The 26655-nt window shown below is 39.8% G+C and overlaps 1 protein-coding gene across 1 annotated transcript in view; it reads left to right on the top strand.

The window, feature by feature from the left end:
- The first annotated feature begins 927 nt into the window (after positions 1–927).
- trip4 (thyroid hormone receptor interactor 4) overlaps positions 928–26655 on the top strand; it is a 92787-nt gene continuing 67059 nt past the window's right edge. Inside the window, exons 1-11 of the mRNA XM_072380102.1 lie at positions 928–1127; positions 3093–3274; positions 3361–3491; positions 4630–4848; positions 4935–5013; positions 5106–5211; positions 5363–5578; positions 5675–5804; positions 6052–6245; positions 6337–6461; positions 7401–7492. Of these exons, the coding sequence (XP_072236203.1) occupies positions 1048–1127; positions 3093–3274; positions 3361–3491; positions 4630–4848; positions 4935–5013; positions 5106–5211; positions 5363–5578; positions 5675–5804; positions 6052–6245; positions 6337–6461; positions 7401–7492 (1554 nt within the window). The 5' untranslated portion in view covers positions 928–1047. The remainder of the gene's footprint in view (positions 1128–3092; positions 3275–3360; positions 3492–4629; positions 4849–4934; positions 5014–5105; positions 5212–5362; positions 5579–5674; positions 5805–6051; positions 6246–6336; positions 6462–7400; positions 7493–26655) is intronic.

Below are 26655 nucleotides of genomic sequence, written 5' to 3'. Positions count from 1 at the left end.
AAGTGGCAGCAACACATCTTAAAGAAATTGGAGCAGGGGCATTTTTACCATTGTGCAGCATCTCTGAAACAGTTCATTTTTGGGAACAGAGGAGACCAATTGCTGGAGTGTTGGGAGGCGAATGTTGTCCCATTGTTGTCTGATATAGAATTCTAGCTGCTCAGTTGGTGAAAGATCTTGAATGCATAGAGGTCAGTCCAGCACCCAGACTCTTCGACTACAATGCAACATGTGTTTTAGCACTATACCTGTTCAGCATAAAACCTGTATATATCTTTCGGCTTTGATGGAGCCTTTCCTAATGTACAAGTTGCCATTTCCATAGGCACCAAAGCACATCCCAACAAACATGACCCTTTAGCATCCAGTTATAGACATCAAATGCACATTAAACACAAATTGGTAGAAGTGTAAAAGAGATGTTACAACTTCGTGTCAAAAAGGAAGCTGTTTTTTCCTATACAAAGAAAATAGCATCAATACCCCAACAAAAAAGGATTTTTAAAGGATAAACAATTTAAAAGTACAGGACATCTGTAGCACAATAGCATCAACATATAGCATCCAAAAATAGGCTGGCTTGTCATATATTATTGCTGGAATAATCTGGGCGGAGTTGGAGTGAAATATCTGTTTTTTAAAAATGTGAACATCAGCTGAAGCCGTGTTTTATTAAAATGTATTACAAAAGTGACCTCTAGTGACCGAACACATCAAGCACAGCTAATGATACCAAGAGTGATGACAGAATCTGATTCTTCATAAACAGCTGTCCCGTTAAAGAGATCATTACTAGTTTCCCTCCTGACTAAACAACGTCTGTCTGTTTGTTTGTTTGTGTGTTTGTTTGTTGTTCTCATGCCTGAGCTCGCAGCAACTGGGGGGAACCTTTAAACCAGCATCGTTTTTTTTCAGGAAGCGATTCTGTGCTGCAGTGTGCGCCTTTGTTATCTTGCCGACTAGGAACACGTTCACGCTAAGTTTGGGCTTGATACGACTTACCGGTATTTTTCAGCTGGCAGCGTAAAAGTGGTTGAGTTGGTAAAAATGTCGGAGGCCTTGTTGCAGTGGTGTGCGGACCAGTTACACTACAAGTTTGGCTTGGAAGCGTGTGAAGAAATCGTCCAGTAAGTAATGCTCGATGCTCCTGTTTGGACTGTCTGTCACCGGTTTTCGAGATAAAACAGTAAGCTAGTTAGCATGGTACAGCTTTCATGTCATGTACTGTAATTGTAATAAGTTGTGTGTGTGTATGAAAATAGCGTTATGTAACGCTATAGATGTGTTAAATGTAGTCTCTTTTTTTGGCTAGCTGTCAGCTAACGATTGGAGTGTCCCCATCCTGTAACATCAGTAAAAATAAATCCAATAACCGATTAGTCGTGTCGGCCTTTAAAGTCATAAAATACATGTAATTTTTGCAACTGCCAGGTATCATTCATTAGATGTGGCACAGAAAAATGAAAGGCAGACTGCTTCTTCCTGACTTGCTCCTATGACATTTCTGACATTTTCAAATATGAGTGAAAGTGTGAGCATACCCAAAATAGATCATATAATTCGTAAAAATGTAAGTAAAAGCAGACCGTAACGATCTGGAAGTAATTTACTATTACAAAGAAGACTTATAAAACCTTGTAAAGTCAAGTTGAATATCCAGCAACAGAATCCAGAAAAGTTGGGACACGTGTCGATCGAAAAAAAAGAAGAAGAAATCTTCACCAGAAGAGTGGTTCATTGCATCTTTCATTTACATATTTCATCCCTGAAATGTTCTAACGATGGGATCCCATAAGGCATATTATTCTCCAAGGAGCCTGATGGATTTTTCAGCCATGATACATCGAGGAAGGGATTTCACATGATTGCATGATTATGGAGGATTTATGCAAGAAGTTTCCATTCTTTAGAAATGTGATCTTTGTAAATGAGGTTGTAAATGAACAGGATTGGGATTTGTGATGTGTTTTTATCTTAGACTTTTGATGATCTATTTTAAGTGGAATGAGTTCTGTGCACATCTGAAGGTGTGATTGCAAACTGTTGAAAGACACTCCCCGGCGCGCAAAAGTAATGGGTTAGCATTAAACATGTCTTTTTACAACACTCTGATGAAGGCAAGAGGAGAGCAATAAGATAGTATGATTTATTAACTCATTAGATTTCTTAAGTAGTGATGCTGAGCAAGAGCAGTGCGCAGGATTTTCTCCTTGGTTTAAAACTTCAAAAGCTTCAGGACAGAAATTTGTACGACTGTGTTATCATCTCCTCTTTTAACAACACTCCTTTGACATTTCAGGATATCAAAGTGCTTTAGTTTTTAAAGTTAAATGTGATTCTTGTATTGCTTGAAGTTCAGAACCTTCATTGTGTCATTTTTGTATTCTTAATGTGCAAATAGTTTTCAAAGCATGATTGATCTGGACTGCAGGCTGGCCCCCTTAGCACCTGGACTCATTTACTACACAGCCATGTCATTTGTTTCGAAGGCAGCATTTGTTGGGCCAAAGTTCGTACAGGATTATTGGCTCTTTAACAGATGTACAAGTTACCCTTGAACAATAGTGCATCATCACAAAAATGATCTTTTTAACTGTGTGCTGATAACAAGCTGGATGGTCCCACTCCTCTTTAGCCTGCTGGACATTCATTATTTCCAAAACAGGTTTAAATTTTTTATTTGTAAGGCAGCAATTCAGTCCATGTTAAATGAGCTTGGGCACAGAGGGATCTTTTCTGAGTTTCAGAATTGTTTTTTTGTGCTATCTTTGATTAAATATATAGTTGCACATATATATATATATATATGTATAGTCACAGTATATAGTTGAATAGCATTCAACATGCCAGTGTTCTTTGGACAAAAACAGACTTTCAGGCAAAGTATCCATCATGCTTTTAAGGCTCTTTATGGAAAAAATAATGATGACAAAGAACTGTTTAGTTAGCAGATATATTCTCAATGAATAAATTAGTAACCCATGAGCAGACCATGTTGCATTGCTCAAACTCTCAGGAATACAAAAGCAGAATGTTGGAATTGCTGTTCTTTGTTTATTTTGATTAATTCAGTGTGTCATCCTGTTGTGTAGGTACATTCTATCCATTGAAACAGCTGAAGAGATGGAGGAGTACGTGGGTGACCTCTTGCAGGGCACCGATGGAAGAAAAGGACTGTTTATAGACGAGCTCGTTAGTAGATGGAGGAAGACTCAAAGACAGAGCACAGACAGAGCAGGCCTTTTCCTTGTCAAAGAATCTGTGTCATCAACAGGTAGCGGGCTCCTCAACTTATAAGCTCTCATCAAACAACTCGCTGTGAAACAATTTTACTGAAAGTTATTTACTTTGCTATCCCAGATATACAAGATGCGAACAAAGATACCCAAAAGAAGTCTAAACGCAAAGGTCGAAACAAACTGGAGGCGATGACTGTGAACGTAAAAGAGCCTGAGCCTGAGTCAGTGAAAACCCCCATCGATCTGATGAGGGTAAGCACACACTGACACATATGTGTTCTCATGCACTGTAGTTGGGTAACTGGGTAATTCAGTGGTAATTGTGTGAAGAACACATACAGAACTGGTCAAAGTTAGGACACAACAACTCATTCATCATTTTGACTTTTGTCTAGTCAAAACTAAGCGATAAAACATTTAAATTTGTACAATAATAATTCAAAGTAAACCCCTTTCTCTTCGACAATAACTATTTACGCAGTATTAACTCAAGCTCCTCTCAGTACGGCTTGGGTAGGATGAATTTGGAGGTCAGACCGTCTGATGTGACCATTTTGGCTCTTTTTGCTGATGAAAAAAACACATCCTCATCACACCTAACAAAGAGATTCACACACATAAACCCCATCTCTATTTTATTGCTTTTATTGTTTTTTACTTATTCTTTTCTTTATTTATTATCTGCTGTAAAGCACTTTGGTACACCGAAATGGATTATTGTAAAGGGCTGTATAAATAAAGTACATTTACATTTGCATCTCCAGGACCTTCTTTGAATCTCACAAAGACACTTCAGTTAAGGCCAAAGTGCATATTTCCACGGAGCTAATGCCCATACTTTGTGTTTCTTGGACCATGCAGTTCTCCTCTTTGTGTCTCTCTCCCTCTGTGGTGTTTTTTTTGTTTTCAGAAGCTCAGCCATGAAGGCTGATTTACTCTCTGTCCTCCCAACAGTTAAAGTTGAGATGTTTCAACTAGAACTTTGTAATGCGCTGATGTGCTAATCTTAGATGGTGTTAAGCGTTGATTTCTGAGGCTCTTAATGAGCTTCTTCTCTGCAGCAGAGCCAGCTTTTGATCCTCATGAGATTAATTTTAGCTTGAGTTATTGTAGCTTCTCTCCAAGAAACTTTTCTGAACCTTCCTGACCTTTATGATGTAATTGATTTTTCTTTTTCCTTTTAATAAGTTTTGCAGTTCTTGTCATCACATGGATTATTAGAATGATATAGTAGCTTTGATCTCAAATGCTGGATGTTCACCTCTTTAATTTGTCTTATCGCTTAGTTTTACTGTTTGAAACTGTAGAAATTCAAACATTTGGGTGTAATGGTAATATTTCATTTTGTTGTTGTGTTGATTTATCTGTTAATTTTCCTCTCTTCTTTCAGGCCCAAGAAAACAGTAATACCTCTTCAGCAAAGAAGAAAACTAAGTTTGTCAATCTCTATGCTCAAGAGGGCCAGGACAAACTGGCTGTTTTGCTCCCAGGGCGACACGCTTGTGAGTGCCTTGCCCAAAAGCACAAACTTATTAACAACTGCATCAGCTGTGGGCGTATTGTGTGTGAGCAAGAGGGCTCAGGTCCCTGCCTTTTCTGTGGAAACCTGGTACGTAACTCTATTTCAGTCTATGTAAGGTAGTAACATTTCTCATTTTCTATTTAAGTGTTTAATCACCTTCTTTTCTGATTTAGGTTTGCACAAGAGAGGAGCAGGAGATTCTTCAACGAGACTCCAACAAAAGCCAGAAACTAAGAAAGAAGTTGATGGGAGGTGAGTTAAAGATACCCAGAACTATGCAACATAAATACAGAGCAATGATGGTGTGTTATACAATGCAATTGTTTGGATTTTTTTGGTAACAGATTGTGGGGAAAGAGAGCTCCTCCCACACCAAGAGGCCAAAATGAAGGCCGGGTTGGAGAAAGCAGTTCAGCACAAAGAGAAACTGCTGGAATATGACAGAAACAGGTATAAAAAATGAAATAAAAAAAACAAAACACAGAAGGATTAGGTTTACTGCTTGCCATGCAGTGTCAACACTTAAACTGGACATTTCAAGGTTGTAACGATGCTCTATCGACTAATAACTTGTCAAATTTACTGCTCCCTTCAACTCCAGTGTCAGGAGAACACAGGTTCTGGACGATGAATCGGATTACTTTGCCACTGATTCCAATCAGTGGCTGTCCCCTGGTGAGAGGGAAAAGCTGAGGAAAAAGGAAGAAGAGCTGAGAGAACTTCGCCACGCCTCTCGCAAGGACCGGAAGATCACACTCGACTTTGCTGGCAGACAAGTGGTTGACGAGGGAAACAACCTGAACGAGTACCACAAAAAGTGAGATCATCTGATGATGCTCGAATTAAAGCAGGCTGAGACTGTGTAGGCGTGCCAAACATCTTTACATTCATAAATTATTGCTATGATTTGCAGGTTGGATGAGACCCTCAAAGTTATGAACAATGAGTCAAAGTCACAGTCACCAGGATACTCTGACAGAAAAGGTGGAAAGCAGAACCTCAGAGAGCTGGTCAACCCAAGCATTATGCAGCCAGCACCAGAGGTAAGTTCAAGTGTGGTGTTAACTTGGTGAAGCAGTGCTGTGTGCTACATTTCCAAGACTGCATTAATGTCTCTTCTTCAGGGCGGCCGTTTGCACCTTAAGGATATTAACTGGAACATCAGTCGTTTGGCTAAGGGCCTTTTCTGTCACATATACATGATAGTTTGCATGATAGAACTTTTAATCTGTGAAATTGATATTCACACAGCTTCTACTTTTGTTAATCACACTGAATATGCTTTTGTAGTGGGTAAGTGTTGGAGGCAGTGAGAGGCACAAGAAACCTGTAGAGCAGGTCAAAAGTGTGGGGGAGCACAAGGGAGACGAAGAGCGTCACAGGCTGAGACTCCAAGACAAAGAGCTCCAGGAAATGTCTGACGGAGGCTGGTGCCTCAGCATGCATCAACCGTGGGCCTCACTGCTGGTCAAAGGCATCAAGAGGTAAGGATTACACAAAATCAGTGCTAAAGTTTTCAGATGGACAAAGCTGCTCAGGTAGTTGCTCTCTGCTGACGTTTGGTTTTGTGTGTAGGGTAGAAGGACGGACCTGGTACACGCCACACCGGGGACGACTTTGGATAGCTGCCGCAGCTAAGAAACCCACACCTCAGGAGAACGCTGAGGTGGAAGCCATGTACCGCCACATCTACAAGAAAGGTATGCAAACTGTGCTCAGGAAATCACTGACTTACTATGATTAACAGATTTACATGCAATGCTTCTGAAGTGGCAGAATCTTGTAAACTGCTGTCACAAAATTGGATAAGATCGCTTACTAAGGATTTATTATCTGTATGCAAGCATTGAAACAACTGTTGTGCACTCTGGTGCTGTAGTAAGTCAATGCAAGTGTTTTTAGTATGATTCTAAGTCTAAGAATCGTACTTAAGAACATATTTAAAGTGTTTGTACTTTACTTTAGCATTTTACATTTTATGTTGTTTTGTATTTTGTTCGGTTACATTTCAAAGGGAAACTTTGAACCTTCTGTTCCACCACATTGGTTTTAGAGCTTCAGTTACCATTTGTTTGGCATCACATTTCAGATAAATTCACTTTAAATGCACATTACATTGTTGTTGATGACTGTTTATTGTCACAACTTGGCTTGTGACAAAAGGGGGAAAGGACACCAAAAAGCCAATTAAAAGTAATTTATTAAAGCAAAAAAATCACATGAAAGCAAACCTAAATTGCAGGGTGTGTCAGGTCAATAAAATCTGTGATACAGAGATGGATGTGTGAGTATGGTGGGTACCAGTGTTGAGCTCAACAATACCTAAGCAAACAAAAACCAAAAGTCCAAAGGAATCAAGCCCTGGTGGAAGAGGGTAAAGAAAGAGAACGCTGCATGGGATGCTGGAATATCTGCTCTGAGACTCCAGGTGCTCCAAATCTGGATGGAGGGTGCAGTTAACCCATCTCATCAAGTCCTGCAGTAGCTCACAAAGATGGATACTATTACCATACAGCACACAGGATATGCCTGTCACATTATATTGATACTGAACGAGGTGTGTGTGGTTGCAGCATTGCTGGTGATGTCTGGAGTTTTACATGTCAGTAAATCAGCCATCGCTCTCTTTATCTTTCCAGAGCCCAGGTTTCCTAAAGACTATCCCACTGGCTGCCTTTTGGGTTGCGTCAACATGACTGACTGCCTCTCCCAGGAGCAGTTCAGAGAACAGGTTAGTGATTTATATTTTTATCATCAGTTTCATTTAAACAGTTTAATTTGTCGGTGTTTCACAAAGAAAATTTAAAAAAAAGCTTCCATCCTCCTCTTCTGAGCTTTCTAGTCCATCAGACTAGTATTACACAACATAAGCACATCTAACTTGTATTCATACACATAACTTTCTTATGTTTTATCATGTCTTGTGCAGCTTTAAAATATCCAGGAAAGCCTTTAAACTCGCAGACTTCTTGCTCTTCTTCATGAAGGTCAATGTGTAAGAAAGACTACATGATTTAGTCCAATGTATTTCCTGAAAATGGCAATTCTATATTTCACTGAGTTGATCATGTTGAGTGTGAAAATGCATTAGATTGATGCAGTGTCATTACTTACCAGCAGAGGTCGGGCTGCACCTTGAAACCAGCCAATCCTTGCCAGATGACAGTATGCCCCACTGGAGGCAGTGTGCACCACAGGAATAAACGCAGAAACACACATACAGCTTTTTAATGTACTGTTAAACTACTGCTACCTGTCACTTATGTTTCACTCTGAATATCTTCATATGAAATGAAAATAATTGGACCTGAAGCGAAACCCGCCGTTAACCAGAGTTTTAGACGGACTCTGAGCATGTGCTGTGGCAGAATATGGCTCTGCTCCATTGGCAGTGAGGCCACTGCTGCCCTCTAAGACTTATAAACTGTTTACTTGAGCTTTTAAACCCATTTAGTCTAATTAACTGCACTTTAACCAAGTATAAACTGGAAAATACACCCCACTCTCCATAAAAACATTAGGTGGATACAGAGTTTCTCTCTGTGAACTGTGAACTGACAATGAATGGGAGAGAAACTTTTAACTTGATTACATAGCATTTGTCATCTGGCTTTGGATGACACTGCTCATCTTAAGTTGACCTTTCTCTTTCTTTTACAGTATGTTCTTTGCATGGATTGTATGCCATCACTTGTTCTTCAATTAGTGGGTCACAAAGAAAATTAACATTTATAATATTCTATTATAAGCTATAACTTTGAGATAAAAACTTAGATTATGTCATTTTTGCCTTTTTTACTAGTATTTATTGTCATTATTTGCAGTGATGATTAAGTAATGCTAGGTGTTAAAGGTTCAATATGTGATGTTTTAAACCAATGATCGAATCTATCAAAATAAAACAGGAAATGACTAAAACTAAGAAACCAAAAGTCTGAGTGTAGCCAAATCACAAAAACCCGTAGATCATGGCAGATCTTAATGACATATTTTTCTATTTGTCTTTCTGACCGAACAGTCAGAAATTGAAATTGAAATCTCATCTTCACAGTTGTTGTTTTTTTTTTTAAATAGCAGCAGTAACTATTTGTTCAAGCTCAAGCTGTGTAATTATAATCTCATGAGACTGCGCAGTCACTCTTCCTCTGTGTGTGTTTTAATCCAAGCTGTTTTGTTTAAGGTTGTGGTAGCTGGTCTGTGGTAGCAACACTGAGCAATTACACTTCCAAGTTTCCCCCACAATAAACCGTGCTTGTTTGCCTTAATGCTTCCCAGAGAGAGAACATTAGGAGCAGACTCCGCATTGCTCTGCTTTTCTGAGATGGTAGAGTCTACAATTTGCTTGAAGAGCTCCAAATGGGGTTTCACCTTTTGTCTTGGACTGAGGTTGTTTTGGTGTAATGTGACACCCAGTAGTTTTCTAAGGTCATTCAACTATTAACAGGTTTTGTTTTTGTTAATTTGTTGGTTCTTCGATTTTTGACGACAACGATACAATCAATCAGCAGTGTGATTTTTAAAAAATAAATAAATTAAATTAAATAAAAAAAATAGATAAATATAAAAAAAATAAATCAAACTAAATGTGTATCCTATTCAGTAATATTACTGTTTCTGGTACTGATCAGTAGTCTTTTGTCCTATGTACACATTAGGGCTGTGGTGATATACACTGATAAATGTGACATTAGCAGAAGAAGTATCAATATTGTGTTGTGCGTACACATATGTTGATGTTATGAATGGGCCTCAGTTGATAAAATCAAATGATTATTAAATGCAGGTTAGGTTTTGTTCCATTACTCTGATTTTGAGTATAAGTCAACTGACCGAAAAAGAGACAAAATAGAAAGAAAGCACCAAAAAAAAGATTAAATTAGTCTTGTAGCATTTAAAACACTTTTTAGTGATATCAGGACTAACCGTAGCCCCAAACCCTGCAAAGCTACAAGCCCTGGTGCAGATGTTTGCACACACGTGTTTACCGTCTTTGAGATACTGAAAGAGATCACATGTGGAAATTTTAGTCTTCTGTTGCAATTAAATAAACAGACCCACGGAAAAATAAGTGCTTCTCTTTTGGGACGTTGTGCTTGTGTTTCCATGCTTCTCTACACCCATTCTTCCACACACCTATCTTTCCTCTTACAGCCAGTTGTCTTCCTTCTGAAAAGCTTTGAAAACGTGTTCTGCTACATGGTTGCATTCTGACTGCTGGGACCTGTAAATTTAAGGGCTTTCCCCTTTTGTGCTCTGTCCTCATTCTCTCCTCCACCACTCATTCCACCCAAGGCTGTAAAATCATGTTTGCAGGCTGTGTGACTGCCCTTTCATCCTCTGAAAGAGAGTGTGTGTGCGTGCATGTGTGTTTGTCTGTGTGTCCACTTGCACAGAGCAGCCATAAATAACACCCCCACCCCACACGAGGCCCCTTAGAAAAAAGAAAGCAAGGCAGATGTAGAAAATAGTGGAGCAACCAGAGAGGAATAACCGTACTAAATACCTCATGATTGTGCTGAACAGTTGCTTAGAACCTATTTCTGTTGTGGAAAAAAAAGGGTGTCTATTAGCCGTTTAGCCTTTTAATCTAGCTTCCTTTCGTGTTAGAAAATGGCATGTTGTGTTAGTGCATAGTAGCAAATAGCTGTGCTGCTGGACAGGGCGAATGAGTAGGATTTACTGTCCTGTGCTGGCAGCTGTGGGTGGTTAAAAGTGAAGTAGTGAAGGACAGACAGCCATTATTCTTCAGGCTCTTTTAAATCCATCCCAACTGATGTATGAAATATTCAGAGAAAGTGGGTAGATCAAAAACCCATAAGAGAAGCACTAAAAATTCACGAAAAACGCAGTAAATGTTGTTACCACTTAAATAGAATCGACGTGGTGTCATAGCAGCCTTTCCCCTGTCGGGGCGCTGTTGTACAAGTCAGCCGCCCAGGCCTGATACAATGCTGACAGACGGTGCAGAACGACCACCTAAGGCAGAGCAGGATTTTCACCTGCTTGGCTTGGACCAATTCTTTCCCTCATTAGAAACTGACTGCTTTATTGATTAAATCTCCCCATAATCTCTCATTCCTTCCAACTCCCTAGCTCCCCTTACCACTGATAATTGGCCAACCATTATGATCTGTGCTCAGTCTCTCCACTCCTACCCCCAAGTGCTCACTCAGCAGTGGGTGGAGATGCACGCCTGACCTGCCTGCTCTAAAGCTAGGGAGAGGGGATAAAAGATGCTTACATTACGCCACGCTGGAATGGAAATGTTTTGTTGGAAGAGAATGGTGGAAATAATAAGAGAGGATGAGCAGAAAGCCAAACTAAAGCAGGTTGCAGTCATTCATTTACAAAATAACGTCAAACAGCTTTCATATGTATCGTGTGCACAACATCCATCTGCACATGCACAGTATCACAGCAACAGTAAAGGCCCATCACACCACATACAGAGCTTGAATTGCACCATCAACTGTACTCCTGTGGTGAAAAAATTGATTGGGTCAATCCACAGTCTCACTGGGCCTGATTTCTTACCCTGTTCCAAAGACCACATCACCAGCTGCAGAGCTGAATGTCTTAGCGAATACGGGTCAAGGGAGTTAAATCTTTTGGACAGCTGTGCCACGAGCACAGCAGTCACGTGTCCTCAAACTATGATGACAAGGAGGCAAAGTGGGCTTTTTTTTGTTTGTGTGACGTGTGCTCGTATTATCTAATCAAAAGGCCCAAAGAATTTTATTATGATGAATGTTGACATAGTGAGGTAATGTGTAAGTTGCACCATTCACAGCAGTTTTTAATAGTAAAATGGTGTGTGGTATGTAATGTTTCACAGATAAGCTTATGTTATTAACCTCAGCTCTGTTGAAGCCTGACATTACGGGTCCACTCGCGCTCGAGTGTATCAGATGGAAACATCTTTGAGACATTACTTGTACTAGAAGGTTTATAGCAGTGGGTCCCAACTGGTGTGGACTCAGATTTCACATCTCTCCTTCATCACTTAGAAAACACAGGCTAAACCAAGTCAATTTTATTTCACAGAATGGAGAAATTTGCAAAGGGAAAGATTTTAATGTGTCCACAAGGCACACACATGTTTAAATAATCATGAATCATGGCTGCATTCCATTTAGCTGTTTCAGTTACAGAGTCTTGTTATCTCAAATGCTGACTAATACTGTTTTTCCAGTGCGTGGTATGGTATGGCTCATGTTTTTGGTTTTTTTGGGGGGGGGGTTTCCATTGTAGGTACAGTGTATCTTAAACTATCTGATAGTTTTCTTTGTTGGTACTACCCAAGACGATGTTCCACGTGGAAACACTGCAGAGCACTGATTGGTCCTAAAATAACGATACTCACACGGCACACTTCCTTGTTTCATGAAGTCGTTTGAAAGTCCGGTAGACGAATGACAACGTAAATCAAGGATAGTTAACTCTGAGTGTGCATTAAAATACTCTGTACTCCTCTCTTGTAAGTCGCTTGGGATAAAAGTATAATGTGATAAACAAACACACACACACAGCATAGGTTTGTGGCTCGTCTGCTTCACACACACTGCGATGATAAACAGCTGATTCTGCCCACAGAGAGGGGACACTGTCTGTAATGGAAAATGAAGCACAGATAGGAGAGTTGAGCTGTACTCTACTACTTTACCGTAGCATGTAATGAAAAAACTACGTAATTGTCAGCCTGTGGAAACCCTTGAATTAGTCCCATTGAACAGTCCCCCTCAGACATTCGCTGAGAATGTCTGCTGGTATCTGAGCGTGTCTGCCTCATGTCTGAACGAGCATTCTGGTGCTTGTGATGAGAATCTTCATTCCTTTACACTTGAAATGTGTTTGTTAAAGCAACAACATTCATTCATCTTTCACTAAGTTAATAATCCTCGTGCTTTCATTCAGACCTCACTCTAACAGAGTGCATGATGTTAGCTGTTTGCATGAGGTTGGACAGTGAATCAATGTAGAGTCACAGTTTTCTCACAGCTTATCATAGCACCATAATTGTTCATATCAGTGTGCCAGGCAGTGGTTGTGTAAAACATAGTGACTGTGCACAGAGGCAGTTGAAAGGCACTTTTGTATTAGTAAAAAAGTAGTTGAGTAGTTTAGTACCTTACCAGCAGGAGACGGCGGTCAGAACACGCCATGTTTGGAGAAGCAGGGAGGAATTCTCGTGTATCCAGACGCTCATCACCTTAGTCTGCCAGAAGTTGTATCAGACTTGCTGGATGTCTTCCTCCTGGACAGTACTTCTGTAAAGATTTACGGGATGGTACGTGTTTGTGGTTTTTTCCAGGTTGTTCCTATAAAGTGTAATTCTGGTCCCCATATAGGTTGCAAAATCACTCAGTCACGGCTGTCCAGGGACAGGATATGTTAGGCAGCTGCAGTGCAAGCTGTGATGGGAAGCAACATGGACGTTGTTTGGTTAAAAGGACAGTGACCAAGTAAACAGCAGTCAGATGCAATGTAGCGTTCGCTGAGCCGCTATGAAATTTATGAGGTTTGAGTTGTTTTAGATTAAGAAAATTTGCTCATCTTTTGTCCCTGCTCTCAGTAGCTGTTAGCTTGGTTCATCCACGGGAATTCCTTCCTGCTTCTCCAAACTGAGAAGGCTCTGACTGCTGCCAATTTGCAGGTATGGTTTTTAATTACTCATAAGGACATCACAAAACCCCACTTTAAAAAATCCCTTTAAAGAGCAGTCGCGGTTATATTCCTGAGAGTTAAATTTCACCACAGTCAGTGGGTCTACATGATGAGATTAACTCTAGTTATATAGTATAGCTATAGTTGGGTTATGCTCCTTTCTGAGCAAGGGTAATTATCCTTGGATATATGGCGGTGAATGAATTGAATCACTGGCACAAAGCATGTCATACTCCGGTACGATAGGTGGCGCTGTACCCATTTCAACTGTCGCTAATAGAGCCACTTCTGGTTCACGTCTTCACCACCAACAACAACAAACTCAGGTATTCAAGAAAGATGGCGAACGAAGAGCAAGATAAAGATTTTTGTCAAAAAATCTCGAGCATGCGCAGAACGCTCAATCCAATCCACAACGTGCTTCTGCCGTCTACATGCATGTTTGGTGTACGTTTGCATCGAGTTATCTCTGGGTGTCAATCCGATCGCGAGTAACCCGATCCGATCCATTTTTTTTGTCAGATTAAGGTGTCTACATGAACTGAATAACTTCCTAAGTAATTTAGCCATTAATCTGATCCGATGGCATTCATGTAACCCACTGACTGACGAGCATAGTTGTTACGAACTTGTGAAAAATATTGTTTTTTCACCATTTGATGAATTGCCCGCCAAGGTGTGGATGAAAAATGTGGATGAAACACTCCTGCATCCTGAAAAATTCTTATCAGTATCCAGGGTAAAGCACCAGTCAAATGTTTGGACACACGTTCATTTCAATGATTATGTGCACTATGTTTGAATGAAGCAGTGGGAAACATTAGCATAAATGAGGCTGATGTCTGAATAAATTATTGCTGTCCCTTTTTAAGAGACTGATAAAGTGTCTTGTCTATTTTTCCATTATTATACAGTGATATTTACTCTAAAACATTTTAAAACAAAATTCTAGAGCCTCAAAACCCGACCAAAGAATATAAATAAATGATGTAAATAAATAAATATATATATATGTGCTTTGTAGATTGCTTGAATCTACCGAGCGGTTGCTTTTAGCTGTCCCCAGATCTGGGCTTGTGCACAGAGGAGACTTGGTCATTGCTGTTATATCCCAAAAATTAAGAAAGCAGCTTCTGCTGCAGTGCTCAGCACTTTGATTAAAGGGCTGTTGTCCTTTATGAATATATTTAAATTGACTTCTTATTAGGGGTGTGACGATACACTCAGCTCACGAGACGAGACGATATTGGGTTCACGAGAACGAGGCGAGACGAGATTTTAAGAAAACTACCATGACAAAATATATGATTGGACCAACAGACTTTTATTTAACCGAGTTGCACATGCATTTTGAAATGTTTTATTATAACTGTATGCATGATGTAAGCATGAGCTTTTAATAAACTTCTTCCACAAATTTGAACTAAATTTCTACGGTGTACGGCATTAATTTCATACAATGTTTGCATATTGTCCGTGTTTTATCAGTCACTCTACTGCCATTTATCACTTCTGCCGCGTACCCAAAATGCTGCCAAACAAGCGATTTGAAGGTGGCGGGGGCATCTTCAATGGTAATACCGGTATTTTCCGACGTCATTCTGGCTGCTGCTTGCTGCCATAGACGTATAAACAATAGACGGCTACTGCCTATTGGTGCTGAGGAGCCGTGGGGCCACCATCTTGGACCGGTCACCCGCTCCACTCAGTGTAATCTGTCTGGCATCCGCAATGAAGTGTCAGCGCATATAATCAATCTTAACTCACTGACTTTTCACTGGTTTTTTTTCTGCAAACGTCATACATGTAGGCATGATACTGGATTCACATGATTCGGCGTATTTTAATTTTCATAGTAGGCTTAACAGTAATAGAATATTATGGTATGTAATATGTTATATATGATAGGTAGGCTATTTTGCAAAAGAAATACGAAAATACTAATAGGGAGGCAGAAGCAGATTGTGTGCTACTCAGCTATTTTAATAAGTTGAAAAATGAGGAAATAATACATTATACATCCATATATAAGATAAAACACAATACAGAGAAGTTATAAATCAGAAAAAAATTAATATCTATATTTACATATATTGGAAAAATGTAAAATCTATTTCTATATCAAGATTGATTCAAATTGGCTTTGTTGGCATGAATGGTATCAACCATTGTTGCCGAAATCAAAACATAGCAAAATACAATTCAATCATAATACAATTACATTGAATAATTTACAGTAATTATTATTTAATTACTCTCTCTCTCTAAAATAAATGAAAATCTATATATATCAGAAAAAATTAATACAGACAGATAGATGATGGAGAAATCCTATGAAATGTAAATTTTCAAGTTAAACACAAAAACATGACACCAAACCATATTTACACAAAGTTGCTCATGAAAGTTTAAATGAGCTAAAAGCCCTGAAAGAGGACTGTTTGCAGAGCTTCTTTCTCGTGCTTCCTTTGTGCAGGTCAACAGAGGTGAGTTTGGCAATGTGGTGGAGCCTTCTGACTCGCTTACTGTGAATCCTTCCCTCAACAAAGCAACTTCCCACTTCTTCCTCATATCTTTGTCTTTGTGAAACTAAGAAAAATAAAAACGGGAGTTTCGAGAAAGTCAACACAAAAACATTTTAAAAAGGAGGTCAAGCTTATTTTCTTCCTTCTTTTTCCTATTTTCTTCCTTAAAATTTCTTAAGAGGGTTCGGGTCAACAAAACTCCCATTTTGACGTTTATCTGTTGATAATAAACCAAAGCTGCTGAGATTGTAAGTAAGCTTGTTTGCAAACTATTCTGCTGTCAGATGTTCTGTTGTCTGTATTGTTAAGTAAGTGGGTTGGGTATGAGGCATGAGAGGTATCTTACTTTTGTTGGGATGAAAGAATTACATGTGAATAATATATTAATACAGTACAATAATATTCTACTCCCAAAATACAACCAATAATAATGTTGAATCCTACTTGTGATTCAACATCGACCCTTGTTCGCAATCGTCCGCCGATTTGCACAGGAATACAGTGCTCTGGCATCTTAAATACTGTGCTATTCATGGGTAAGATGACCGGTCCAAGATGGCGGCCGTATTTCTCGCCCCCCGCGGTCGATGCAGCATCTACTCTTTATGTCTATGCTTGCTGCTTCTCCTCCTCTTTTTCTTTTCCTTCTCCTTCTTTAGGTGCTGACAGGCTAGACGTAGCAAAGGTGCATTACTGCCCCCACAGGTCACAACTAGAAGTTTGGATACCTCACAAATCTTGTGAAACAGATTTTTAACGCAACTAGAAATATTGTCGAGTTTAATATCGCACGAGATCTCGTCACACCCCTACTTTTTATATTTAGCTTGTTTGGATGTTGTATTAATTATGAGTTTCTGGTCTTGTCTTTTAGCTTTCACAAAGCGCATGCATATATTTGAGTGTGTCATCTGCATTTATTCATAGCCTTTAACTGTACGAGTGTCGTCCGCAGAATATACATCGACATCCTGATCGCTGAATGTAAAAGTAGTGGAACTGCAGGTGACCCCAGTGAAAAAAGTGAGGAGATAATTCTCAGTCATTCATGTTTTACTTAACTGCATTAAGAAGCAGTAATTACATAAGAACATACTTGAGCTGGTTTTGAAATAATCCTCTCAAACCTTCAGATATAGTGTGACAAACCCAGAAAAACAGCTGAATCTAATCGATATTTGGTGTTATCGCTCTTTTTCCAGACAGCATGTTCAAACCAGCTCAGTACTTCTGTGGATTGTAGCTGTCTCATTGTCTTCTGTCTTTTCAGTTAGTCCCAGTTCGTCTCAGTGTTGATGAGGTCAGGGGTTTGTTTGGGTCCAGACCATCTGTTGCAAGACTCCTTGCTCTTCTTTTCACTGAAGAAGGTTCAGTGCGACAGTGCAATGGGTCAGAGTCTCTTCTTCCAAACTTCCAGTTTTGCCCAGCACAATTGATCAGACACAATTTAGTGTGGACATAATGTTTTAATTTCTAACAGGTTACTAATCAGATAGTCATTTTGCCATTAAGATGATTAGTGACTCTATCTGCCTCTTCAGCTGCATCAGCACTCGATGGCGTATATTGTTATTTTTATCTTTTTGACATTCGATTGATAAAACAAGGCTTTAAATCAATCCTCGTCATAGCTGTGTATTAATCCCATTCTAGCACAACGAGTTTATAGACTGCAGCTTAGTAGGTGTATGCATACTGGCACATGACGGATAACTGAAACCAGGCTTATACCACATCCAACCCCATAACCACTTATCTGTTAAAAGAAGTACTGGTTCCTGTGGAATTCCATTTGTGTAAGCTCTCCCTCTGACCTCCAGAGTGGAGCTCCCGTACTTGTTAGGCAGGCTGGAAGCTCCAACTGATGCCTGAGTTTCCTTGTGTGGTAATGTGATATTTATATGCTGAAAGCCTTCCTGCCAGCATGCCGCACACACAAACACACTCTCACACAGGATATATTGGATGCATTCCAGAGGAAGGGAAGTCAGGCAGCGCTATTTTTTTCTTCCTTCTTTCTCTCTGTAACATTGTGTGAATCCTCAGCAGTGGCTGTTCGACTCTCTTCCTGCTCCCCTCCCCCTCTATCACTCTATCCTCACTTTTTCCCCACTTTCTCTCTTGCATTATGTTTTACAGGTCAGTGCTGTAAAATGTACACTGTTGCAGAGAATTTGGTATATGCTTTCTGAGCAGACGTGGGCATTTATCAAGCATCTTTCAGTCTCTCTGTCTCTTTCTGCACAACCTCAGTCACACACCAACACACTGACATTCCTCCCCTTCCTACCTCTTCCTTGCTGGGCAGTTTGCCATGGCAGAGAGGTCAGACATCATGTGATTCTGCAGTGGTGTGTAGAATGCATTCAGCTCAGGGCCCCCAGGCGCTGGACGACAACCAACCTAACCTCAGTCACAGGTTTTCCACTGCATGAAAAATACATAGAACCATCTGCCAGACTTGAAATGGCCTGCTACTGCTGTCCACAGACCACTTCATTAAATGTCACACAGTCTCTGCTGTTGGGGAAGCTCACAGTCAAGCACCCTTTATTTTCTCTACTTCTCCTTTATTTTGTTCTGCCCATTTAATGGTGCTTGTTCCTCTCTCTGTATGCTGATCACACAAGCTTGGAACAATGAAAGAGGCAACAAGAGACACATTTCAGACAGTTTTCTTTGATGGTGTGAAAGATGGCTCACTTGATGAAAATAAGTCAGAATCAAAGCAAGGTAACTGAATACCAATCTGCACAAGCTGGTACACTGAATGCTAAACAGGCTCAAATTCCTCTTTTCTTTTTGTCGCCTTATTGTCGTTTCAAGCATTTTCGGAGCTCTAACACTGTCTTGTGTCTCGTTTCTGAACTGGAAAAATAGTCCTGAGGTCATAGTCATTATGTAGTCATTACTCCAGTGCAGTCCTTGAGAATATAAACAGGAAAGCCTCCAGGGTGTATTCGTGCTATTGCAGTGTGTAATATTATTGACTGTGACAGGAGTCGAGGGATAAGAAATGAAACCGTGAGTTGGTCACTTCTTGTTTCGTGCTACAAGCAAATGTTACAACTAATCAAAAAGAAATGAATACATATTTTCCTGTGTCATGGTGGGAAAACTTATCGTTGACAATTATTCTTTGAGGCTCATTTTATTTTATATTGTTGCAGGTAGTTGTCACCCAGTATTTGTATGTAATGTGGCTGAAATGATGTTACTGGTATGATGGGTGTTGCAGTACTGTAGATGGATGAACTTTCTACGCCTGTAAGGATATTTTCCTTCGTTACCTTAGTAATCTATATGCCACATGTAAACGCATTGTAAAAAAAAAAGAATAATTCTAACATATCAACAGTAACTGTAGCTGATGGTCATTTTTCATTTCATCATAGAATAAGGGTCCCACTCAAATTCTTCTAACATGGCTTTCCAGTCCGTTTCCCTGCTACACAAGCCATAATAGTTTGTTTTTTTCCATGTTTGGCTGCTAATTTGAAAAGTGGGTCAGCATATGTCTGATGAATTATGACCCCTCTTAAATATTACCAGCTGGACTGAGTGAGTGGTTGTAAGGACATTTCGAGCATGAACGCTTTTCAAGATTAATTGAAATGTTTTGAACATTTCTTTTGTTTGCTTTGTGACGGCCAACGAACAATTGCATTGGTTATTGACACCTTCTGGTGGTAGTAACTGGTTGTTAACAGGCGCTGGTAACAGTCACAATATTCTCTAAGGCAAGAGACAGTTGAATACAGTTTTTAATCTCTTTTAATTAATGACTACTCTAAATTTAACCCATACCACTGACAAGTAAAGAAAAAAGGGCTCAGGCTAAAAAACGTTTTTAAATGGTCTTCAATAGATGGTAGATAATGAGCACAGAAAATAACTGTATAATGTTGAAAATGGTGCTTTATGTGCTACTACATAGACGACATATAAAAATACACACAGGTGCAATGTAGTCAGGCAACCAATGAGCATCCACTGTTAAAAGCACCATTACATATTAGTCACCCACTCAGAAGTAAAATGAACATGGAAAGCAGCTTTTTAACCTAGCAGAATGTCCCATGCTCATTCAGGCAGATTTCCACCAAACATTTGTTTACACAACCAAAATGGCTCCTGCTGATGTGTCGTGGTTTTATATTTTCAAATGCACCTATGACCTCCTTTTAGCCTAGTAACAGAACTTCGACACCTACACCACTCTGCTGATGAGGAATGGTTGGGACACACCGTGGTATTAATCATAAACAAGTTTTATTTTCTCTGCAGCAGCAACACAAAGCACTAGCAGTATTATGTTGCAACCTGAGCTCATCTGGACCCTTTCACACTGACTATTATACCTCACGGCCTACAGCATGTACTTTGCTTTGTGATAACTCTTCTCTGACATACTCGAAGCAGATCAGCTTCCCACAGCACTCAGTAACCTACATCACATCCACACGGGTTACCTACAGTGGATTTACTATGATTTTTAGTATTTATATTGAATTAATTCTATGTTTTTTACTTAACATTTTTAACTAATTGTGATGTAAAAGAGTAGTGAAAACAAAACGGATCACAGCCAGTAGAGGTTTGGACACGAACACCACTTTAATGGACTGGTATCTTTGTCAGTGTTAAAATCCAGCGACCTCGTTTTTATTTTTAGTCATTGCAGTATTTGAATAGTTGTGTTTGCATTTCAGACAGATGATATTTAGGTCCCAGCTGGAACCGAAGCAGCCGTTTTGTTTTTGGTTCATGAAACAGTCTTCTGCTTCTCTGTTTGTGCTTTCTGTGAAATAAAAACTCCAACTGTGTTAAACAATGTTTGCGTGAAACAAGACCTCCATAGATGTCGTTGCTGTGAACTATTTAATGCTTTGCCACTGGCACACTCTGCCCTGCAGCCCCTCCCTACGATGAGCTTTAATGAAGCAGAGAATCAATATGTTTGACATTTATCTCCCATCTTCACATCTGGTGTTTGTTGATGATGCCCCAAAATGGCTCCTCATGAGGCCAGTGTTTGTGCCAGTTTTTTGTTTTGGAATGAGGAAATGAATGAAGGTTGTGTGGCGTAGTCGGTAAGTACTTTGCACAAAGTCAGCAGGCAGACGTGTTTTCCTGCTATGATATTATCACAAACTGGAAAAGCTCTCTGTTTAATCATCCTTTATGCCTGTCCCCATCCAAATCTGAGAACAGACATTAGCTCCCGTGACTTCTAGCTGATTTTGAGTGTTTTTGGCAACATTCCCCAGGCATGTCTATGCAGTTGCTTAATGTCACATATGCCCGTGTGTGTTCACTGGAGAAGTATGCTTACCCAGCCAAGCCCCGGCCCAGCAGCAGTATTACGAAAACAATCTCTTCTCGAGAGGGAGAACCAGAGAGACAGAGAGCAAGAGACTCTCTGCCACTGCGGGTCAGAGATTACAAACTCAATTGTACTCTGCTGGGTGACATGTCTGCTCAGCAACTTCCTGCCAGTGACAGCAAAAGAGAGGAGAGTATGAAGAAAGGGGGAGCCAAGGGAGGACATCCATGCCTCCAGTGCCGTTAATCTTTTTCTTATTGTGTGCTGCAAGCTTGTAGTAAAACACAGCTTCCTCTTGTCTGTCAAGCCAGTGAATCTCACTGGAAAAAGTGTTGCAAGTTATAAATTACTTCTTATTTTTATTACATCTAGTCTGTGCAATCTCAGTGCATCCACTGATATTTATTACATTTAGAAGGATGGTCCAGTCAAGCTTACAAGCGTTAAAATTGATCATTTTTGCGCTGATCTGGTTGACCCATCGTCTATCATTCATCATTTGGTTCTGTAATTGAACACTTTTGCACAGAATGCGTCCGTATTAAAAGCCGGCAGTGATGCTCCCTACTTGCGCATCGTGCCATGTGTGAAAGTACAGAGGTGAAACGGGGGGGTCGAGCTGATCTGCCGCTGATAAGCCTCTGAGCCAGCTAGGGAGATAGATACAGGCGAAACAATGCACGCATCAAGTCGGCATTGTGAAACTCACCACTCTGTCACTCAGCTGATTCTGCGACAGCAGCATGATGTGTGCACAGACACAACGACACAGAGCCGACACGTCTCTGTTTGGCTTGTGTGAATAACAATGAGGAGCAGCTGCCGGTAATACAGAAACCCTTGTGTGAAAGAGGCGAAAATATTTTACACATTTCTGTAACCCAGTTTGTTTCAATTGTTGGATCAATTCTCACGTCCATGTAAATGGACTGGTGTCCACTGTTAGCTTGAGCAAATACATCTGTATAATTTCCAGAAGTTTTGGAGAGGGTTTGAAGTTGATCATCATAGAACAGCTTGAGTTTTCAGATAATTAAAGAAAAAGTAGTTCAAATGTCCACTGATCCTCTGTCTGTTGGGGTTTATTAAGTGGAACCCTGGCTAATATAATGTGTACAGTTCATTACTTTAATGTTCGATAAGACTACATACACTGAATGTCGAAAGAAACTCCCAAACTAATATTATGTTCAACCGCCTTTAGCTTTCATGTTTCAATAAGTTAACCTTTATCAACCATCCAGAGTAGCAATAATTCTTCACTGCTCAAAGTCTTCTCCATCGCATCACAAAGATTCTCAGTGGAATTCAAGTCTGAGTCTTTGGAGGCCAATTCATGTGAAACAAAGACTGTGAGAAAAAAGAAACTAAAGTTATTGAGAACAATAATGTTATTTATACATGAAGAGTAAAGAGAACAGAGTGTAGAGAGGTGCATCTGTTGTACTTTTTAGTTAGTTAAATCCAAGTGTTGACCTCTGTTTTATGGTCAGACAGTGTAGAGATCATATTTGGGGGAAAAAAGAAAAGAAAAACTATATCCAGGTAGCTTTGTTTTAATTATCTTCCTCCATCTGGAGGTGGCTTCTGTTATTTACATTGGAATGTGACATAAATCGTGGTTTCCTTGTGTTTGAACATTGATTGTTTGGTTTCCAGGTTTCAGTTGCTGACAATAATCTGGGCTGTGTCTAACAGTAAATATACTAATGCTATCTGGGCTCTGTATACATTGCAGTGTAATTACAATGCATGGAATATCATAGGTTCTGACATTTAAAAAAAAAACCAACTAAATCAATGGTTTTTCTGTTTGTTTCTGTTGTTATTGGAGAAAATATAATGCAAAGTATTTAGTCTTCTTATAACACACAGAACCTGTGAACTGTTTTGATTCATAAGATGTATCCTGTTCATCAGGGGAGAAATGGCAAGGACACAACAGCAACCTTCAGGAAGCTGTTGGCTTTCTCAGGAAAAAAAAGGCTTAGATGTATTTGGAAAACCAAAGATTTAACTTTCCTTGTTGCCTCTTACCTGGATACTACAACTCAAAGCAGCACAGAGTTGCATGTACTGTTCTGAAGGCGGATGGCACATGTTGTAATCATGTGAAATGGCAACAGTTGAGCAGATCCACATCATAGCAACTCGCATCATAATGGTGGTCCCTGTGGTTTGTAACAACGTGATCGACTGTTGGGGTAATTAAACCTTATGAAGGCCTATATATTTGTTATTAGCAGGAGTTCCTTTTTCTGCAGTGTCTCAGATGGAGGCTTCATGGAATAAGTGTTTGTCAGTGAGTCATACAAAAATTGTATCTTTCTTATTCATATGTGTGCATGATGGTTTGTTTTTGGTGTGTAACCTCTATCAGCTTCACTTAGTTTGAATCCTCTTTCTACAAGACGGGGATTTGTGTGTTGATTCAAGCTGCCATGTCTTTAAATGTCAGGAGGAGTGTTTTCAGTGAGGCTGATTATTTTCAGTGAGGCTCCAGTGGATGCAGTATATTCTGTGGGAGGCAGGGAGTTAGCAGTCTGGCCCACATACCACCAGGTACCACTGTGTGTATGTGTGTAATCAAGTAGAATTTATGTCAAATATCGTATGCCTTCACGCTCGATTCACCCAGAGCTGGCGGGTGGGAAAGTGAAACTACAAAAAGTGTCATGAGCATCCACAGAGATCCTAGCATGACATAGTTTTCTCTAATGTCACAATGAAACTTTTAAACTTTTGCACTTAAAAATCACATCATCACTCACATTACACTACAAGGGGGGCTAACTTGCATACGCTGATCAGACGCAACATTAAAACCACCTGCATATTATTGTTTACTTCCCTGCCATGCTGGGAAAATAGACTGGGTCTTGGATAGAGGACCACCAGGGCTTGTCCTTTGGTGTCTGGGACTAGGATGTTGGGAGTAGATCTTTTGACTTCTGTGGGTTGGAGGCTCTGTAAATCGGGCTTGTCCCTGAGCGTTCTCCCTGATGCTCAAGTGCATTGGAATCTCAGAAGTCTGGAGGATTTTCGTTGTGTTCTTTGAGCTTTTCCTAAGAAAATTTTTGAAAGAATGGTGGGAATCGGTAAGCAGAATATTATGCTGTTGATATATTTTCCATTCAACCTATAAAGACTCTAAACATGGAAACTGGTGTAACCATAGTTTGCATCACATCCTAATGAGTAAATGCACTCTACATGAAGGGGAATTTGTTGATCCTGATGACATTGCCGTCTTATCTGGGATCAATCGGGGGGAAAGCTTTTAACCTTGTTGCCGACTACATTTCCTTCGCTTGAGTCAGCTTCAAATAAAGCAACGTTTCTCTGTGGTTCAATCAGACATGTGAGAAATAATTCATTGTGTGATCCTTTTATAGCCCAGAACCACACATTTTTCAACTGACTTCCAGGAGTAAGCAGCTCAGCTTGGAAGAAAATTCTGATTGTTTTCTGTTGCAAATCGGTGGAGCTAAATGGAAGAAATGACACTGAAGCCCTTTCCACTCAAAGCCATCATTTTTGTATACGTTTTTTAATCTAACAAATGTCGTCCAACAAAAAGCTTGAACACTTTAGTCGGACGCATTTTATCCATCTATTTATTGCGTATTGCTTCCTATTCGCTTAATTCCCGCTCCTCTGGCCTGTTTGATTGCGTCACATTTTCTTCAAGGTTTAACGTGACCTCATACATAATGAGAGAAAAAAATAGCCATTGATAAGTTTCCTAAAACTAAATCACTTCTGTGTAAACTTGGCTGAATCGTCTTGTGATCAGTGGCCTGTCTAACGCTTCCAATTCCAAGCTGTTCTGTGATAATCCGCCACAATCTGTCTTTAAATTCCATGTCCCTGTGTTCCTTACATTGTTTGTCATAAAGTGCTTTGACACAGAGTGAATCAGGCTATTTGGTCTAAGTGGGTCTAAGTTGTCCGTAAAGGAGACTTGGAGTACCAATCAAAAGTTTGATTTGTATCGTATGTTTCTGTATTTTTGTATAAATCACAAACATGATTTCATAAAGCTGGGAGTGTATAAAGATAACAAAAAAACTGGTTACCAGGCTTTAGTCTGGATCGGCTGTGTTACAATATATTACACACTGAGAGCGCACAAACTGAGTTGTTGTTATTATTTTTGTTGTTAAAATTGGTCTTACCCCCTTCACTGCCACCTTCAGCTGTTTTACTCTTGTCTCTTTGCCATATTTAGTGAATGTTCTTGGACCTCTAGAGGACAGCCCCTCTCTGCCATGCTTCACTGGGCAAATATGACAAGAATTGCAGGCTCTGTGTGTGAAGAAGAGTATTGATTTACAAGCAACACCATTTTCTTACCTTTCAAGCTTCTGATGGTCAGTGCAGCACGAATAAGACTCCATATGCTTTTGCTTTGTGTTTGAAAACATGTGCATGTTATCATCACGAGGAACAGATGTTTTTTTTCCATTAAAATGAAGAGCTTTTGTCTCAGAACAATTTCGTCAGTTATTTTGAGTCCAGATGTCTCTGTAATGACGTTGGAATTTCCAGAACAGCAATTGAGTCCTTCTCTTCTCTGACTTTGAATCCAACCTGTTCATGTATGTGTCTGTTTATATGGACCATCTGAGAAGTTATTGAGCGTTCGACACTGAGTTCGGTAAAACAAAATGAAGTACTTCATCCCACTAGCGTCTTTGATATATTCTCATTGAATGTTTATCTAGTAAAACAGCACATTTTAGGGGAAATATGCAGAGGAGTTTAAGAAGGTTTGAGCTAGTGTATAGAGAGATCACCTTGGTGCAGATTTACTATCCTGGTCAAATTAGCTTGTGGTTGCAGATAGTAAGCGGCTCCTATGGGAGGGTCCAGTTCTGCGGACGACCTGATCTGCAAACACAGATGCAGCCAGTTAATTTCAGTAATCACGACCATCACGAGCAGAGTAAAATCACAAAAAACAACTCCTGTTGATGATTAGGAGCCTGTTAAAATGATTAATTGACATTTTAGTCGGATAAAACAAAAAGTGGGTGCACTTTCAAAATAAATACTCTGTGAGTGACTTCCGTCTTCAGATTAACTGCCCTCAGTTTAGGTTTGTGTGGTTCAGGATCAGACAGCACTCATAAATGAGGAAGAGTCATTAAATTCTAACATGTAACCTTATGGTGTTAAGAGCTATCACCTCAGCCCACTGTTCAACCCCGGGATATTTTTAAACCGTTATTATTCCAGATGATGACAGCATGTGAACATAAATCCGCCTCCTCACCATTTGGTAACGTTATTCCTACAGACGTTATGGTGCAGCATGTATTTCATGACTCCTTATTCCAGGCTGTCTTATGTTTCCTCTATTGAGGTAAGAATAAC

This window comes from Leuresthes tenuis, unplaced genomic scaffold (genome assembly GCF_036924035.1).
Source record: "Leuresthes tenuis unplaced genomic scaffold, fLeuTen1.0.hap1 SCAF_2, whole genome shotgun sequence".
NCBI lineage: Eukaryota > Metazoa > Chordata > Actinopteri > Atheriniformes > Atherinopsidae > Leuresthes > Leuresthes tenuis.
Note: the sequence above shows the minus strand (reverse complement) of the source record. Positions and strands in the feature narration are given on the sequence as shown.